Consider the following 19448-nt stretch of genomic DNA (forward strand, 5'->3'; position numbering starts at 1 on the left):
GAAATACATGCATGCATGCATGCATGCATGCATGCATGCATGCATACATACATACATACATACATACATACATACATACATACATACATACATACATACATACATACATACATACATACATACATACTCTTTAGGAACAGCAGAAAACACCACAAGCAACACCGTGCATACATACTATATCAAACCATATTACTTTAAAAGACGGAATATGTTCAAGTTTATTGAGTTGATGACCTCTCAGAAAGCTGTTGTAAATAGAAATTTAGCGATATATGTGTATAAAGCGTTCGAATTACGAAAAACGTTTCATATGTATTATGAGTTAAAAAATATATCCTCTTCGCTGTTAATACATCATGTCTTACGACCTATGACTTATTTTGTATAACAATTAATGTACGTTTTATAATATGTATACTCATGGACATATTGTTTATTGTAAAAAACTATGTACCCAAATGAGAATGACCACAAAGTATCCGCGATAGGGATGGAAGACCCATTATGTAACCAGGCGTTAACGCCGTCATTCCTCGGAGTGTTTTCCAGTTGTTTAACGCTCATGGTCTTTCACTTTTGGAAAATAATGGAAACTACTACTTTGTGTCACATTTGCACTAGTTAAGCAATCTGATACCCACAAATTACAACCATAACGGGTTTCAAATAACTTTCATTCTTCCAATGATCATTCTACCGAGTAATTGTCTTTTGTTCGTCTTCCCAGGTACCGACAGGATTGAATACCGGCGTACAGGGTGCCGCCATTTTCCTAACCTGCTAATCTGGGTTTACTCTGTGTACAGGTATATTCCTCGGATATCAACCCGAAAACACCGGCTGTTTCTGTTTACATACGGAAAATCCATACCTGGTATTTTTCGCTGTATATATCTTCAAAAGTAATAAGGCTGTTTTTATTGCTTGCTTTGGATAAATATGGGTGTCACTAAGTTATTTAGAAGATTTTTGACTTAAATAGAAAAATGAGTTTTATTTTCCAACAAGAAAAGAAAACAAAAGTTTGTTATTAAATAGATTTCTTGTATTTAAAAATTAAAATATATCCCGATTTCGAAATCACTTGATATTTGTTTTTTAGTCTATGGTCAAAATAAGAATATTTTATTGCGAATTTTTAACTAAAATACGACAATAATGTTTATTTTCGCTAAAATAAGTGTTACCCTGGTTTAATAATAAAAAAAATCAATTATTGAGGTAAATATCAAGAAAGATCAGATTTTTTTTTTATAATATGTGATGTGTGAATGAGAAGTAAGAAACATGTATTGTCCTGTCTATTGTCCTCTGGTATGCGTGTACAAGAACGGGTTTTTCAACTATTTCAAGCTATAAATAGATATTTATATTTTGGAATATTTCCACCTCTAAGTCAAACACAAACCTATTCATATATTTCATTTTGTATTGTTTAAGAGTATTGTTTTTGCAGTATAGATTTATCTTGTGCTTTATTCATTGGATAAACATTCATACTAAACTGTTTTATTGTTATGAAAATCCAGGTAAATTATACTTTCGTTTTGATATTTACAACGCAATAGTAGTATTTGTTGTTGCATTTGTTGAAACATCTGATTTTTTTGGTTAAACAATCGCCTTTGCTCAAAACTGCATATCAAATTTGACCTTCCAAGGTGGTACCTAACAATCCTTGATAAACATACCTAGTTAATTTATAAAGCTTGTATGCACTGTGCTGTTTGTGGAGTTTTGTGCTCTTCTTCAATGTTTCTTGTTTGTGACTGTGATTTGTTTTTATGTTCTATGTCTTTGGCGTTTGCCCAGTGCCATTAAACCGGGTTTATGTTTAAGCTTTTTGCTACTGAGGTTGTTTCTGTAGTTTTACGCATAAATATTTACACATTTGCAGGTAAATTTGCTTTCAATTTATATTTGTGGTATATGAATGATATAGTACATATAAAAATAGGGCTATGCTGAGGCCAACAAATTATGTTTGGCTACCAACTTTAATTACAAATTATTTCTGAATGTAATTTCCTGTTGTTTTTTGTGTGACAAATATGTGTTTTACAGTGTGAAGACGTTTGAGTCAACACATCTTTGGGTTCTTTATGCTGAGTGTGCTTAAGCATCTGAGAATATTTTTGATAATAGGTGTTATCATTTAAAAAAAATCTTTCAAAAATGTTATCTTAATGGTGGAAACTAAGATGGAGATTTAAGTCATATGTGACGTTAATACCACAAAATACATAAAAGTTTGTAAATAGCCGCTTTTGTTGATGAATGTTTAGGGGCTGGTGAAGGTAATAGTCCTGTTTCCCGTCTGGCGAATCTGTTCATACTATGGTTATGTTTAATGGGGTCATGGCTGAAATTGTGATTGATAATGGTGCCAGTATTTCATTATTTCTATAGAATTCACTTGATGAAATGCCAACTAACCAGTTATGAAACCATTGTAGAGTCTCGAGTTGGTGCAAAGATTGATTATTTAGGTTAAACCGAATTAAAATTGTGTTTGGTTTTTCAGAATTCTCATTTGTATTAACCATTGCTGGCTGTCCATGATAACAAGCTGAGTAGGTTTTGTCCCGACATTCTAGGTACTATTTGTGTGATTCCTCTGATGGATTTTCTGAGGCATGGGAGTTGGCAGTAGATACCTCGTTTGATGTTCAGATGCTTGGTAACCCGTTTATTAGGCTATCAAAATCCAGGCCAAACTTCAACTTTGACATGTGTTACTAGAAATGTTGACCAAAAGTAATAACTGGTAATCCTAGGTATGTTGTCTTTCCAAGGCTTATAAAACAGTCTGGGTCATTTGCTGGAATTGTTATCAAAGAATGAAATGTGTCTGCGACGACAATACATAATTATGAGAGGTAAAGTTACGGTTTGACAGATAACCAAAGGTGATGTAGTTGAACAGTCTGTCTCTGAATTACCTAGTTCTAAACCAATTGAAGAGATATGCGCAGGTCAATATCATCTGATAATTTGTCCCGAGAGCAACTCTTTCTAACAGGTATTAAGAAAAAGGATATATGGTTTTCCACTGGTTCAACCGACATTGGTTGTGCTAAACTTCTCAAGATTGGGCTTGAAGATGCTAAGTCATTCAAGCAACCATACCGAAAGGATACCAATTACAATGTATACAGAGATGCGTCAGCATGTTAATCAAATGTTGCAGGCCGGTGTCATGAAGAAATTAGATATAAATAATCCTTATTCAAGCATTATTGTCTCAGTAAGATGGACACGTAAGATTTTATTTACAAAGATTGGCGCTTTTTTAACTCTACAACTAGAACAATGCGTACCTAGATCTGATTATATGATTGATACATCAGTAGTTTCTACCAAATTTCCTTAACTTGATATACGGTCAGGAAACTTGAATACGGGAATGGAAGAACAAAGCAACCAGTATACGACTTTTTTTTGGTAGGAAATCTAAATGCTATAAAACAATGAATTGAAGTTGAAACCCTCCAAATGTGAGCTTTTTATGTTTCTATATCTTATAAGGACACACCATTTAAACTATAGGAGTTCATATCGATCCAAAGAAGACTACAGCTGTTCGAAAGTAGCCAATACAAAATAAGGTGAAAAGAGTTGAGACAATTGTTAGGAGTTTGTTCCGAATTACGCCTGGATTATAAACACTTAGATGCATTTACATTCTTAACGACACGAGAAGTAAAAGGCTTAGAAGTAATGTGAAATTGGGGAAATAAACAGCAGTTAGAATTTGACATGTTTGTCAAAAAGCTAATAAACGCTCCTATCCTGTCTTTTGCAGATATTATAAGCACGATATCCTGCATAATGATATTTCCGAATCTGGTTTAGGGACTGTCCTATACCAGAAAAAGGATGATTGTACAGAGCGTGTCATAGTTTATGGTAGTCGATGTTTGAATCCGAGCAAATTGCGATATCTTGCGCAAAAAATCCTAAAATTGGCAGTTATCAGTTTAAAGATTATCTTTGGGGTAATACTTTTGAAAAAGTGACTGAAAACTCCCTTGACATAAGTTCGCATTTCAGCAAAGTTGTATGCATTTACCGATGGTTCAAAGTTTGAGCAAACTTCAAATTTCCATTGCGTTACAAGCCAGGCACGTTTTATGCCGACGCTAATGGACTTTCAAGAATTTCAGAAGTTCAACCTTGTTCAAGTTGTCTGTTGAGCTGCTTTTACACATGTACCACTTTTATCTTGTATTTCTACAGGTTCTGAATTGCCAGTGGACACTGTCGATAATGAAAATATTAACACTATAATAAAAAATGACTGGAAGAAAAAAAAGGCAAAAGATACAATAATTTTTAGGAGGCTGTTGTGAAGTGGTTCTCGCCAAAAGAGATGTTGAAGAAGTCGTCGCTTCGGGTAAAGCGTTTCCTTAGGGAATGAAGACATCTCTTTGTAGAAAATGAATACTGTATAGAACCATTACACAAGACCGTCAGCCATGTAACCAATTATTTTATTTCAATTTGTTATAGGAGGTATACATGATGATGCAGGGCATTCTGGTAAAGCGTTATGGTTAACCAGGCAACGGTTTGACTGGTCAGTGCTTAAAAAAATGTAAACATCTTGGTAGAAAAATGTGTATATTGTATAAGTTTCGAATACATGGAGCTGAATTAGTAACATTACAACAAGTATCCCTATGGAACTTGTTTGTATAGATATTTTGACTTTAGAAATGTTCATGGGAGGTTAAGCGTGTCCTAGTAATAAACGATCTTTTTACGAAATACGGGCTATCTGCGCCATGTCGTATCCAAAGATTTTTAGGGCGAAGAAACTTCTGATCTGAATGTAACTCCATCTCGTGACCAAGCCCAACAATAGATGCAACAGTCGCAGCAGTCTGACAGAGTGATATACGATTCTTGACCAGAAATAATAGGAAGTAATAACTTTCGATTTATTTCAGAAACAAACATTCTATCTGAGGTACTGCCCAACAGGCCAATCAGAGTCCGTAAACCATCAAAAAGATATGGCAAGTGGGTGTATCAGAGGGAGGTTGAGACTCCTTCATTATTTCATGTTAAAGCTTAAGATGATTGTGTTGTTTATGAAATGTGTATTGTTTGCATGCCCTTGTAAAACAGCATTGTTGACATTAATGTAAATCTTCTCTGTATTTGGATCTTTCTGTTTTATGTCAGAAAGAAAATATTTGGAAAAAAACGGGTCAGGATTGTATATTCTCTGTACTATTTAGTATGTGTATATATATATTTATTGTGGATACTATAACATGGTTTAAGGTTCAAAATACTAGGAATGTCCTTTAATTCCCCCCCCCCTTCGAAAAGAGGGGTATATGGCATTGCAGATGTTGCTTGGTCGATTGGTCGGTTGTTCGTTCATTCGGTAGTTCGGTAGGTCGGTCGGTAGACAAAAAAATGTCCGAGTGATAACTCGACAATACCAACATCTGTGGTCCCCAAACTTGATTAGGTTGTTGGGCTTGACCAGATTGACACCTATTGATTTTGAGGTCATCCGCTAAACGGTCAAGGTCACAGTGACCTTGACACAGAGCTTGGCCTTGTGGTAGCTCAACAATGTCTGGAATTCTGGATCTTAAAATGACAAGTAGATGACCCGGATTAATTTTAAGGTGATCGGGTCAAATGTAGAGGTTGCAGTGACATTGTGCGCGAAAATTTGTCCCAATGCCTATACATTGTGTCCTCAAACCTGACTTGACTTATGTTTGACCGCTAGATGACCGAAATTGGTTTTGAGGTTATCGGGTAAAAGATCAAGGTAACAATGACCTATAACGCGAAACGTTTGTCCGCGTGATAATTTGACAATACCTGCCTGCAACCATTGGCCTTAATCCTGACATGAAGGTTGGCATTGATTTTATGGTCATCAGGCCAAAAGTCAAAGTCATAGTGATCTTAAATGTGAAAAGCCTGTACGAGTGGTAACTAGACATTGCATAGACCTATGGTCCTCAAACTAGACATGTAGGTTGGGTGTGACAAATGGATAACCCTATTGATTTTTGCTTTTTAAGTGTCAAAAGTCAAGGTCATATTGAATTTGAACGCAAAAATCTTGTCCGACTGATAACTTGGCAATACCTGCATCGCCATAACTTAAAGTTGACGTGGAGATTTTTTTTATTAGCTAATCCCTATTGATACCAGGACAAAGCAGCTTATTTATCCAGTTATCCAAATATCCCTGACAAAATGGCGCTCAGGGGGAGGCATTGTTTGCTTAGGTATCTTGAATTCAGGTTTCAATGTACTTTGGGTTTGGTACATTTGTGAATTGTTAGTTTACAGTTTTTGTGATATAGGCCAATGCCAATCGAGGATTTTTAAAATATTCTGATCTTAATTTAACGTACATCGACTCTTACGAATGCACTAAATGTTATGGTCAAATTTTGACGATCTACAGAAAAAAGTGCTGGTACACCCTCGCTGTTTTCTAAAGATTGCAAAAGCTGAACTCTAACATTTACTTAAAGGCTGTTGAAGAGCTCTTCGTACATGTAAGAGTCAAATTTTGACGATCTATAGAAAAGAAACTGCAGTGAAATGATTGGACTCAAAATTTAAAAATGCGGATTTATATACCCAAACTCTAGATCCGATCTTAGTTTTACAGATTTCTTTCCTTACGCAATCCATAGTTTTAAGAGCAGACGGATTCTTCAGTTCCGCATGTGAAGACAATGTTTTAAATGGCAGGTTTACAATTTTTTTTTAAATATATTCTATATAGGAATCACAAAAAAAAAACTCTCGCCACCGTAAAATTGTGTGCGGGTGAACTTTCATCAGCGGATTCAGTGTTGTTGTTTTTCCGCAACCGAACTTAACCAACTTTTCCGGCATACTGTTTTTTAATGCACTGACTGTACACTTGACCTCCTCCCTGTGTCCGCCATGTACTTCTGGGTCGCCCTTACTTCCGTCTTCATCATGCGTGTCACATTCTCCGAGTTTTTGGTTAAAAGGATTTGACTCGTTCCATCCGTAATCGTGTAGACATCTAGCCTAGCTTGCTGAAGTCCGGCAACAAAACCAATTTTTGGACGATAAGATAAAATCTTAGTAGCTTACACTGTGAGCATGAATATACATGTATTACAATAAGCTTGATATATTTTCGATATTTCTTGAGTGTTTTAAGTTGAACTTACATTGACCGATATGTTCCAACATAATATTCTAGTACTAGTTTGGCTCCAATTACCCTGGTTGTTTCCACTCCCTGCGTCTTACTGTTCGATTTGAAATGAAAAAAACAAACCAACAACTTGATGTTGCCCAGAGAGCATTTTAAGTAGAAACGACCACCGTCCACATAGAACTTTATATTTTATTATATTAAAGGTAGAAAATTTAAATGGTCACCATGTCGAACACCACGTTCCCTAACAATACGGCAAAATTAACATATTTTTGTAAATTGTCGGTTTCAGTGAGTTTCAGTTAAAATCACCAAGACGAGGGGCTTAACATGTTGTTTGGTTCTTAATACACATCACATATATATGTAACACTTTACAACAGGTGTTGATTACTTTCAGGGTGAACAAACACTTTAAATACCTTCTTTAGTCAACAGAGATATTTGCTATTTACAACAATGGGTGTCCGGGGTTTGCTGAGTACATGTTTGAAAGACTCGGACGCATGCACTTACACGTATGATCTAGTCCAAGTGGCCCAGCAGCATGGTGGACTTGAACTGATTGTAGACTTCAACTCATTTAAGCATCACATTCTGTTAAAATTTTGGAAAGGTTTAAGTAAGCTGCGTGGCAATTATTACTTGCGTATTCTCGGCGGGGAGTACGAAACACTGCACAACTATGTCACAAAGTTAGTGAATGACCTTAAGTCTCTAGGTATTCATCTAGTGTTTTACATTGATGGTGAGAAAGGGAGCTCTATTGAGGCTTTAAGGCAGAAATTTAACACCTGGAAAGAGAGACATATAAAGGAAATCGAGAGGATGTCTCAGATTCTTAATGTTATGCGGCAAAAGACTGACATAAACGACCTGTCCTGGGACACAAACATTAACCCAGTGCTCCTGAATGACCAGCTTATGGCTACCTTGAGGTCATGTGAGTGTGAGATACATCAATCACCCGCGGGAGAAGCAGATTTACCCATCATCCGAGCTTTAAGAGACAGACCCAAGGCATTTGCAATACTAAGCAATGACTCGGACTTTTGCGTGTTTAAAAAAAGTAGGCTGATTCCAGATGATCTGTTTGACATTGGGAATGACCTTCATCTTGGAGAGCCACGTGAGTTACCAGCAAAACCATGGAGGTTATTAGTTAAGGTCATTTCTACAGAAAGGGTTATGACCATGCTGAATGTAAGTATGTAGCTGTTGATTCGGTTTGCTTTGTTAACATGAATGTTCAATCATACGTATCTGTTCATTCTGTAAAGCAACCTTCCAAGTACGACTTTTGCATTTTTGAACGCTTACACAGACGCCGACTATCACAAACATACTTTATATACACATACATTATAAGGACATATCTGTAATAGATTGTGATCATTTGGATCCATATCAAAATTCCTTTTTCTACACACATTTTGCACAGATGTTAGAAGTATTATGTTTAAACTATACATTGTAGCGTTTCTTTTAAACTGAAAAACACTGTTAAACAATGTAATATACAAATCAATCTAGTCCACGATTATTTTTGTTATTATGTTGATTATATATGGGATGTATATAAAATGTTTGAACCTTGACTTCTGTTATAATTGAAACACGGTTCGGGTACACTATTTTCAGTTGAAAGAACACGGACTTCTAGTAGAAATGAGTATCGTTGCTGGTAACGACTACACACGACCATATATGCAAAAGTATATCCGCCATCGCACTTATTTAAACAACGGGAAATTCAGTTATAATATTGATGTCCAGGGAGGACCTCACATACAGAGCTTTGCACACTGGATCCAAACAAACCAAACAGCTGAGGAGCATTGGTACTTGGCTAAGTGCATGGTGTGTATTTTCAACTCAAAAATCTTATTTTTAACCTGTGTATTTTCCGTGTTTTTTGTCAAATATAGTTTCTGGTGCATTTTTTGTAAACTTTGGCAATTACTCAAAAGCTGTCTTCGACCTTACCATGCTACTTAGTACATGTAACCGGTAAAAATATGTAATAATATGTACTCTGTATGCAATGAGAAGGAATACCATTCACTCTTGCTTTAACAGTTGTCTATTGTATGGCCAAGGTTTATCTTAAAAAGACATTCAAAACTGTTTACACGGCATAAACGATCGAAGATGATTAAGTCAATTATGTTATGTAACCTAAATGCAGGAAATGGATCCTGGATTCCGGCAGGCCGTTATCCACAGCAGGAACTTCTACAACCTAAGAGGAGAACCAGACAGATGTCCCGATAAGGGAGACTTTTCTTTGGTGAGGATTGGTCTAAGAGTTGTGAAAGTAATAGCTTTGCAAATGATGTAGCATGTGCTCAATGCAGTCTAAATAGACTTACATTTGGTTGGATGCGATGTATTTTCATGGTCATAGTGTCACAACAGAGTAACAGTAGTAGGCATCGTCAAATGCATTTATATTTTTCATGTTGTAATCTACATGTATCATGTATCAAACTTCACTCTGATAAGATATGTGCTGAAAGTCCCATCACTCTGGCTGAAGCATGTTGATTAATGCCCCTTAATTAATATATTATAAGACAAGCGTTACTATGGATACAACCATAAAGGTTCTATCCGGTTCTTAAAGTCATGTCAAATGGAACATGTTCGCTTTTCAAACCTCGATTGTCAGATATGTACTTCCAGTGCTCTTGTTGGCTTATAAGCGTTGCCCTGAAGGTAGTTTACTTATATATTTGATTTTGTTGTACATCTATTAATTATTATGGTTCAAATGGTCATTTGGTGTATTGAAAAATATAACTTGGGTGATTGATTTTAAAGGGACTGTACACTAGTTTGGCACCAAAATTATATTTTCTGATTAATAAAATGTTTTACTCTTTAATATCATAATTGTAAAAAAATGTAAAAAGTCGGAGACCGGGTTTGAACCGGTGTCGCCAAAACTGAAGCTCAGTGTTGTATCCACTGTGTTACGAAGGCTTACCCTACACGGTTGGAATATTTAAGCTTTATACCTAACTCGGTAATATCACGTGATAACATCGACTAGCAAATCACGCATAAGGAATGAATTCTACTAGTTAGACATACCTAGTAATCTTTTTTAATAGAAAATACGAAAAAACTGCGAAAATAAATTAATTGTAAAATATTTTATTTTTTATATTTATGGCACGTCAGTTAGTAAGTTTCAATGCATTGTACTCATCGATAACACGTTTAGGTCAGTTTTCGAACAATTTTCTCTTTTATTTCGCTATTTCATCATACGGAGTACAGCCCCTTTAAAATGAGTTGAACTAATTTTCAAGATGATAGAGGAAAAGATTCGCTCTGGCCAGTATCCTTGCAACATCATGAGCATGCACAACAACTTCTACTGGTACCACATGTTACTGGAACACAAAGACACTTGTGCGGAACGTGCGCTCACACCGCTACGCGCTTACCTATACCGCATTGTCCTTCCGATGGAGGAGCAGCTGGTCAATGAACATGGCCGTAGTCCATCGGAACTTAGTGAAGCTCAGGTAAGTTGTACTTGCAATCCAATGTTTTTCTAACTAATCACAACATGTATGAAGGCATTTAATTATAGCGCCTATGTTTATGATCGATATCATGGGTTAATGACAAATTGGCTTAAAAATAATAAAATGTCCTTGAAAATAACCAGAAACATCACTTTAATACATTACCCAATCTGTTGAACGATACTCTAAGAAAATATATAATGCTCTTCTGACCAAAGCTCTACGTTAAACAATTCAATGTGCATTTGTGAGTTTAGCCAATGAAACTCTTCTCCTTATTACTCAAATTTTATATTAAGCATACTTTAATTTAACATAAAGAAAGCTTAATGTATATGATCTCTCAGCCCCAGCATGTAATCTTATGCACAGCAACTTAAAAACAGAAAGCAACATCTGATAGCAACATTGTTTGTTGTACTTGTATTGACATAATAATGAAACAGATTAAAACAAACGCAGAGCTTATAATATTTAACCCCCAAGTTAAAGTAATTGAAGCCTTTCACAAGGTTCATCTGTACCAAAAATTCCAATCTTTTCTGCATATTAATCATCTATGTATTATAACAGTCAAACCCCGCTGGCTCGAAATCCAAGGAACCGGCAAAATACCGCGAGCCTCAAAAAAAATCGAGCCAAGCGTGAATGCAAAGCAATCGGACCTTTACATCCATTTCGAGCTAACGAGGAATTTAAGCCAAGGAAATTTAAGCCAAGGGGGCTCGACTGTTCATATCTGTATTCACTGATAAATGCTATTTTGACCATTCTCAATATGACTTAGGTGATAGCAATGGACGGTGGTCGTGCCCCTCTCCTCGATAAGATCAAGCCGGACAGAACAGTAGAGAATCTCCAAACTTTTCACCGCATCTGGTCGCATCAAGAAAAGGGTAGAAAGATTTTTGCTACCTGAAATGGGGCCATAATGAGGCTCCATTCATAAATGCAAAATATTACTTTTATCACAGAAGTATCAATAAAATCAACAAGTCTGATGTTTTACAAAAACAAAGTAAAAAATGGTTTTTCGGTGTTATAAAATTAGAATTTTCGCGAAAAATATGTTGCAAAATGCAACCAAGCATGCTCACAATGATTTTTTGGTTAATCGTAAATGATTTTTTAGTTTGGTATTACTGTATGAAACCACTTTTCTGTTGTGTCAATTATTGACTGGTTTAATGGTAAGTCCACCCTCGTTAAATGTTTTACAAGCATCTGTTTGTCCTGGGTTGAATACTCAGATAGGTCGACTAGGCATTATTTCAAATGCAAGTTACTTGTCGAATCATTGCAAGTTGAAACTTGTACTTGTATTTCATTATTATGAGTTCCTCCTACATGTATGTCCCCAGGTGAGCATGTAAACTGGTTCGAGCGCCATGGGGATAAAAACGGCTTCATTGTCTACATTCTCCGCTACTTCCTGCTGCTGAACTGGCAACAGAACCTCAACGTGACAAAAAACGAGTTCATTGCACTCGTTGTCATGGTGATAGGTCACTGGGATGAGAAGCACTACCAGGCCATGAGCATCCGGCCGAGTATACGCTGTGTCAACATCGGCAATTGGATGCAGGTTAGGACTGTTTGTTCCATTTCTATGTGAATTGTTTTACTAGTGTTTGAATTAAAAAGTAATCTTATTAAAAACAATAAGATATTTTTATAATGAGCAAGAAGATATAAAGCTGGCATGTTAATGAACTGATAGACACTCATTCTTTGAAAGTATTGGAGCCTTTGATGCCAAAAAGCACATATAAATAGTTTGGTTTTCTCATTGGATAACTAATAAGAAATGACCATATGGCTTTATGCCCTACATTTCAGGATGTGTATCGCCATGGTTACCAAATGTTTGGAAGTGTTCTGCACATTCGCCGCGAGTTTCCCTTGCCAGGCGAGCTATTCAGTGGCTCTGTATGGGCAGCCTTGTATATGGTCTGTCAGAGTGGCGGTAAGAAATGCTCTCTTGTAAAATTATACTAGTATTACAGATGTTGACCTGAGAGCAAGTTGAACGGAAAAAACGCGCGTTTTATGCAATTCCTCTCTTATTTAAAATATACATTGAGGTAACCGATGAAAATAGTGAACACAAGGATTGAACCGAGTATGTATGATCATGTCATATGGAAAATGTGCTGTGGTTTTGAAAAGCTCTTTCGGAGAGGCGGCTTAATTGTAGCCTTGGACAGCCGCCGAGCGCTGTTATGATATAGCTGATGCATTAGCAAACTGCCTTCGCTACTAACCACAGGCGTTTGCCAAATAAAATGATATGTCATCATTTTGAATAAATAATGCTAGCGTTTTTATTATGATATCTCATTCATATTAAAATTATACAATAAGTACAAAACATCGATAATTACTACTTAGCTTCGCTTATGGCTCCTACAATGCTTAATATTTTCTCATGGAACGTCCGCGGTATAATGTCGTCAGCTTTCTCGCTCTCATGCATGCTTGACGAGCACAATGTTGACATCGCTATAATATCTGAGCACAAGCTAAAGCCTGGTAACAAGCTGTTCTTAGACAGTATTCATGCTGATTTTAGTTATCTGTCTATGGAACATAATGATACATCTTGCGAAACTAATGCAGTATCCTGCGGGAGAGCTGGCATCGCTTTCATGTTTCGTAAGAGACTGCTTGTTAATATCTCGCAAGTGCATGCGTGCCTCAATAACAGAGTAATTGGTATCGAGGTATGCAATGTTCTAGATATACCAACGTACATTTTCGGTGTGTTTTACCAGCTGAAAACGACAGAACATTTTATTGTGAAGTTATTGGCGAATTAGAAGCGCTTATTTCATTTTACTGTACCCAGGGCCATGTAATAGTTGCTGGTGATTTTAATGCTAAATTATACGACTATAGCCCAAATTCTGTGGCATTAACAAGAATCGTAAAAAGCTATAACCTTATACGTGTTAACCTTCGCCCATATAGCAACTCACATGACTATAGCTACGTAACTAACCGAACAATGATAGATCATATGTTGGTATCCGCCGATTTGTATATACGTGTCACATCGTTTGAAGTCATTGACGAAAGTAAAATACTTACGTCTGATCACTTGCCATTTGTCATGACCCTTACTGCAGATACTCAAAGTCGACATGCCGTTAACGATACAAATGTAAGGCGAACTCATGTCGCTTGGGATAGACTTACACCTGACGACATTTGCATGTATCAAACAATGCTAGATAAAGCGTTTATAAACGAGGAGTTATCCATACTCACAGACGTTAATACATTAAATGAGACCATTGTATCAGTACTATTATCAACGTGTGACAAATATCTACCAACACACAACCCGATACACAAACCAAAGACTTACTGGAATGATGAAATAAAACAAATATATCTAACTGCTAAACACAAGCGATTACAATGGATGCGAAATGGTCGTCCGCGCAATCCAAGCGATGATTCATTTAAAAGATTTAAGCGAGCAAAATCCCATTTTAGAGCTACACAGCGGAGGTTCGCCTATGTGCATCATATTTTCGATAAAATCGATAACGCGACAGGAACAGATGACAAGTTATTCTGGCGCCTTCTTAGAAAGTTAAAAAATAAAAACCCTAACGGTGTTTCAAAACTTGAGGTTGATGGCGTAAAGTACGAGGGTGAGATGATAAAGGATGGTTTTGCTAGTTTTTACCGATCCGTATTTGATGTTGGCTATAATGTGCCGCTTTCAGAATTTGAGCGTGAAGTTAAAGACAGAAGTAATGAAAAGGTTCGCGAATATTTACCAGATAACACTACATTTAAAGAAATCTCAGAACATAAAATTAGGATCGCGATTAAAAGATTAAAACGTAAAAAAGCGCCCGGTCCAGACTCGGTTTTAAATGAACACGTTTTATACGGTGGGCAACCAGTTATTATGGCCCTTAAGGTTCTGTTTAATGATATAGTACGCTACGAAGAGTACCCAGCGTCATGGAAGCGTAGTTACATCATCCCTATTTACAAAGGAAATGGCAAGCCACGGTCAAGTCCTAGTAGCTCCAGGCCGATTTCACTTATTTCTACGTTTTGCAAAATATTCGAGCGTGTCATCGTAAATAGATTTGATAAAATGTCATTTTCCAAATTTCCGAATAAACAACAACAAGGATTCCAAAAAGGACTGAGTTGTATAACTGCAGCCTTTAATCTACAAGAAGTAATTGCGCATAATCTCGATAGTGGAAGTAATGTATATGTAGCTCAGTTAGATATGAAAGGCGCCTTTGATGTTGTCTGGCACGACTCCCTATTTTTGAAATTGCACGATCTTGGCATTCAAGGGAAGCTATGGAAAACTCTACTTTATGGTTACCAAAACCTTACAACATACGTGAGGTGGTCTGGTTCAACGTCTGCCTCTATAAGTGTACGTAGATCTGTCCGCCAAGGTGGCGTATTATCAGGTTTTTATTATTTAGTGCACATTAACGACCTGCTGAATCGATTAGAAACATCTGGATATGGCGCCAAAGTTGGTACAATTGCTGCAGGGAATCCTACTCTCGCAGATGACATTACACTCGTTGTTTTAACGCCCTCCGGTCTTCAGCATATGCTTGATATCGTACATGACTATGCAGTTCTTCACAAATTTGAAATAAATTCTACAAAATCTTGTTGCTTGTCGTTCTCCACAAAACGCTTGTCAGTTCCGCTAATAGTAACATTTGCCGGACAATCGCTTAGTTACGTAGAATCGTCCACTCATTTAGGGATACTAGTTAACTCTAAGTATGGAATGCGGTCTACAACACGTTTTGAAGAACGGTGCCAAACGGGCAAAAACTCATCCCATGCTATGAAAGGTTATGGACTACATGGCGAAGGTCTTAGTCCATTAACTGCCACTAGCATATATAAAAAAGTCATTATTCCAACTATTTTATATGGAAGCGAATTGTGGAATAACCTCAAGTCATCGGTTCTCGATATTATCAATAGGACTCAACATTATGTTGTTAAAATGATTCAAGGCTTTTATTAATACACTCGTTCCGACGTGTGAGTCAATGGTGAGACTATATCGTCTTATAAGCTTAGTCGAGATACGCAAATTATCTTTTCTGCAAAAGATAATGACGTTGCCTTCCGATAGTTTAACGCGACAACTTTTTGTAAGGAAATATATAACATTTCTTAATCGCCGAACAAGTAATCCAATGCTTGGCTTTATACCTGACATATGCGCTTTGGTAAACAAATACCGCTTACAAGATAGCCTTAATTATTTCATATTGCATAATGTAGCGCGTTCGAAGTGGAACTGGAAAAGCTCTATTCATAAAACCGTGAAACAGACAAAACTTACTTTATGGCGCGAAAGACTTATTAGCGACAGGGATTTTTTACTATTCAAAAATCTCTATAAACAAATTGAGCCATGTGTTGTGTGGCAGTCCGCAAATAATCGCTCGGACTTAAAACTTGCGCATTTTATTGCTAACTTGTTGCTAGACAAGCCCTCTTTACTGCACTCCGTCTGTTTTATTTGCAAACGCGTGTTCTTTAACAAAACCGAGCATATCGTGTTTGCTTGCCCGTGTACAGCAGCTGTACGCGATAGTTTTTATTGTGATATAAACATGGTATTTGGTCAACATGTCGGATCCGACTTAGCTAAAAAAGATTCGACAATTTTCAGAGATTTTGTTTTTGGGAGCAAGTACATACAAAATGAAGACAATAATCAATTGCTATCATGCAAGCTCAGTTTTCGTTATGTACAAGATGCGTTCAATGTATACAATACTTTCGATAGTGTTTAAATAATACTGGAACAGTGGCATTTGTGCTTATATTGCGTAAGATGATTATGTTTATATTGTATGATCATACAATTGCTGTTAGTTTGTCATAAATATTGTGTTTGAATTGAACCCATTGTATACATGTATGTATAACTCTCATGCTTCTTCATGCATGAAATAACTTTTTCTACTGACATATTTAAACATGCTTATATATATTACATTGTGTTCTAATCTCCCATGCGGAGGATATATATTGAAATAAATGAATAAAAATAAAAATGAAATGAAAGTCATCGCTTAGTCTCCAGATAATGCTTTAAACATTTATAGATGAATATTTATGCAATTGTAAATTATAATTTCAGAAAAATTAAAAAAGAAAAAAAAGAAAGCTGCTCTGCCTATATGCAAAACAGTGTTGCGCAAGACTCGGAAGAAAATGAACGCTGTTGTAATAGACAAACATGACATGATTACAGACATAGTGCAGGATGTTTTCCCATTTGGTGATTAGTAACTGTGATCAAATTAGCAAGGGAAAATAACACTTGTGGGGTGCAATATTGAACACATCTTCTGGCTGATTATATGAAAGTTATTAGCAGGCGCTTTATTTAAAACGAACGGCTATAGCGTCGATGACGTTTGATGAAAATGTTATTGTGTGCCTTCACCTTATATAAAATTTCTTTTTGCGGCTTAGTCGCTTTTGTAATGACTACATGGCATTTTGATCAGACTTTAAACGTCGCATAACTCAGAATCTCAGTGGGTGAGCCATGTAGGTCTCCAAGCCGACGAAGATTGTGTACATAAAGTATGGTTATTTGTGTTTGAATTATCAACTCCAGTGTTTGCCATCAATAAATCATGAATTTACTTATTTTTATGCCATTTCAAAATACTAGTAAGGCACAAATTATTATAAGATATCACTCCACGTCTTTATCAAAAGCCAAATAGTCGCTTTGGGAAAATTGAATTGTGTATCCTCCCGAAAGGGAGTTTCCAAATAAAAATAATAATAATAATAATAATAATAATAATAATAATAATAATAATAATGTTATACTTACAGGGAAAAAAACTTGATCAGAACACACTTGTATGTGCAGTTCTAAAGAACTTTACAAAAGCATTCGACTGTCTGCCCAATGATCTCAAATTAGACAAGGTTAATGCATTTTGATCTCTCAATCCAAACATGTAAACTAATTCAAAGATCTTTCAAACAGAAAACAACAAGTCAAACTTGGTCAAAATATCAGTGAGTGGAACTCCATCCTGAAATGCGTGCCACAAAGATCAATATTAGGGCCTCTAGTCTTCATCATCCTTCTGAATGACATCTTCTACTTTATTAAAAATTCTTGATATTGTTATGGCCACTTTCGAGGAAGAAAGTAACATTAACAAGCGTTAACCGATAGGGCGGCCCTAGCGCGTCCTAGTTTACTTTTTATTTAAATTTTGGGGTTGAAAAGTAATAAAATGCGCCCAAAATGCACCATTTCTGTATGTAGGGGTTTGCCCATCATAGGAGCAACCAAGTCTTTGCACGATTATGTTTCTGATAATGACAGCAAAAGTAGTTATATTACATGAAAAATTAAGTATTTTCTCATATAAGCAATTCTTTCCAGCGATATTTTGTAGCAAGCTAAAGTATTTTTTATATAGATTATAACATTTATTTACAAACTACACATGTGTGTACCATGCTTTGATCCCCATGTACATAATGATACTTACAACTTTGCTGTTTAACATGTTTACTATTATTATCATCGATTTATAGTCTTGTAAGAACTAACCGTATGTCAACTAGCGGAACCGTGCGCGTGTAGACTGGCCGTACAGCAAGGATAACTAATTGATAATATCATTATATACATTTATCTAACCCATCTTACTTTATGTAATTTCCTGCATAAATATAATAAGAAACGGCTTTTGTAAATACTGTTTTCTGATATGTAGCCTATTTAAAACTATATGCTTTTATATCCAGGTCAGCTGCTCATTGTTATGTAATGTCTATTTGTTTTGCATGTCTGAGATTAGCTCAGTGAGCTCTTTGGTGTTTATCAAGATTTATTTTCAAATAACATCCCTGGGGTGGAAGTTGTCCCCATCTTATACACTTATACAGGACAACTTTGAAAATCTTTAGAGACTGATTAGTTATATTAGTTGTTCATTTATTCGGAATAAATTCCTCAAAAAGATCAAGTCCTTATTCATGAATACGGTCTGAGACTGTCCGTTCCCTGGTTTTGTCTACCAGACCCCTGACATTCATGCTACGATCGTGACTGCACTTCTCATCATCACACACGGCGCTGTTCACACACATGGGACACGCTACTGCTATGGTGGAGAAAGTGTGAAACGCCCAGTTATCGAAGCCGCTATAGTTGCAGCGAGGAGTGGGAATACTTTACTTATTGATAGGCAGATTTTGTGGATGCTACTAAAATCGCAGCATAATTGAAATGCACTAATATCCACGATATAGCCTGGACAAACTCAGATTTAAAAAAAACACTATAAAATAAGGTGGAAAAACGGAAAAAAAATCCAGTATATGATTATAATTCTTTGCTTTTATTTCCATATCAAGTTCAATTTCTATCATATTTTTGAAAACTATCAGGTCAAGGGAGGTAACTATAAATAAATATGCAGGACATGATTGTTTGTTGTGCACTGTACTTTCTCTCATTGCCATCCATCACTATTTCAAGTTTCATTTCAATCATTTTAGTAATTCCAAAGATATGGCCCGAACAAGCACCAATCAACATGAAAAAATGGTGAAGGGGAGATAACTTAATTAAAGTAGTAAGACCCTAATGGGTTTCATTTCAAAGTTTTAAAGCAAAATAATAAAAAAAAAATTGTAATTCCATCTACCTATTT

The 19448-nt window shown here is 36.1% G+C and overlaps 1 protein-coding gene across 5 annotated transcripts; it reads left to right on the forward strand.

Moving 5' to 3' along the window:
* The first annotated feature begins 777 nt into the window (after positions 1–777).
* Positions 778–18721, forward strand: LOC128246923 (uncharacterized). 5 transcript variants are annotated; one of them, XM_052965480.1, is made up of 9 exons: positions 778–902; positions 7803–8389; positions 8828–9046; positions 9375–9476; positions 10504–10722; positions 11513–11621; positions 12087–12310; positions 12565–12691; positions 16892–18721. In XM_052965480.1, exons 2-9 carry the CDS (start codon positions 8015–8017, stop codon positions 17038–17040), a joined length of 1524 nt encoding a protein of 507 aa, XP_052821440.1. In that variant the 5' UTR covers positions 778–902; positions 7803–8014; the 3' UTR covers positions 17041–18721. The 5 variants fall into 5 exon arrangements, with proteins under 5 accessions (XP_052821440.1, XP_052821437.1, XP_052821438.1 ...); XM_052965477.1 differs by having other exon boundaries at positions 790–874; positions 7587–8389; XM_052965478.1 differs by having other exon boundaries at positions 857–902; positions 7618–8389.
* Positions 18722–19448: the final 727 nt, after the last annotated feature.

The sequence above is a fragment of the Mya arenaria genome, chromosome 9 (genome assembly GCF_026914265.1).
Source record: "Mya arenaria isolate MELC-2E11 chromosome 9, ASM2691426v1".
In the NCBI taxonomy this organism is placed as follows: Eukaryota; Metazoa; Mollusca; class Bivalvia; order Myida; family Myidae; genus Mya; species Mya arenaria.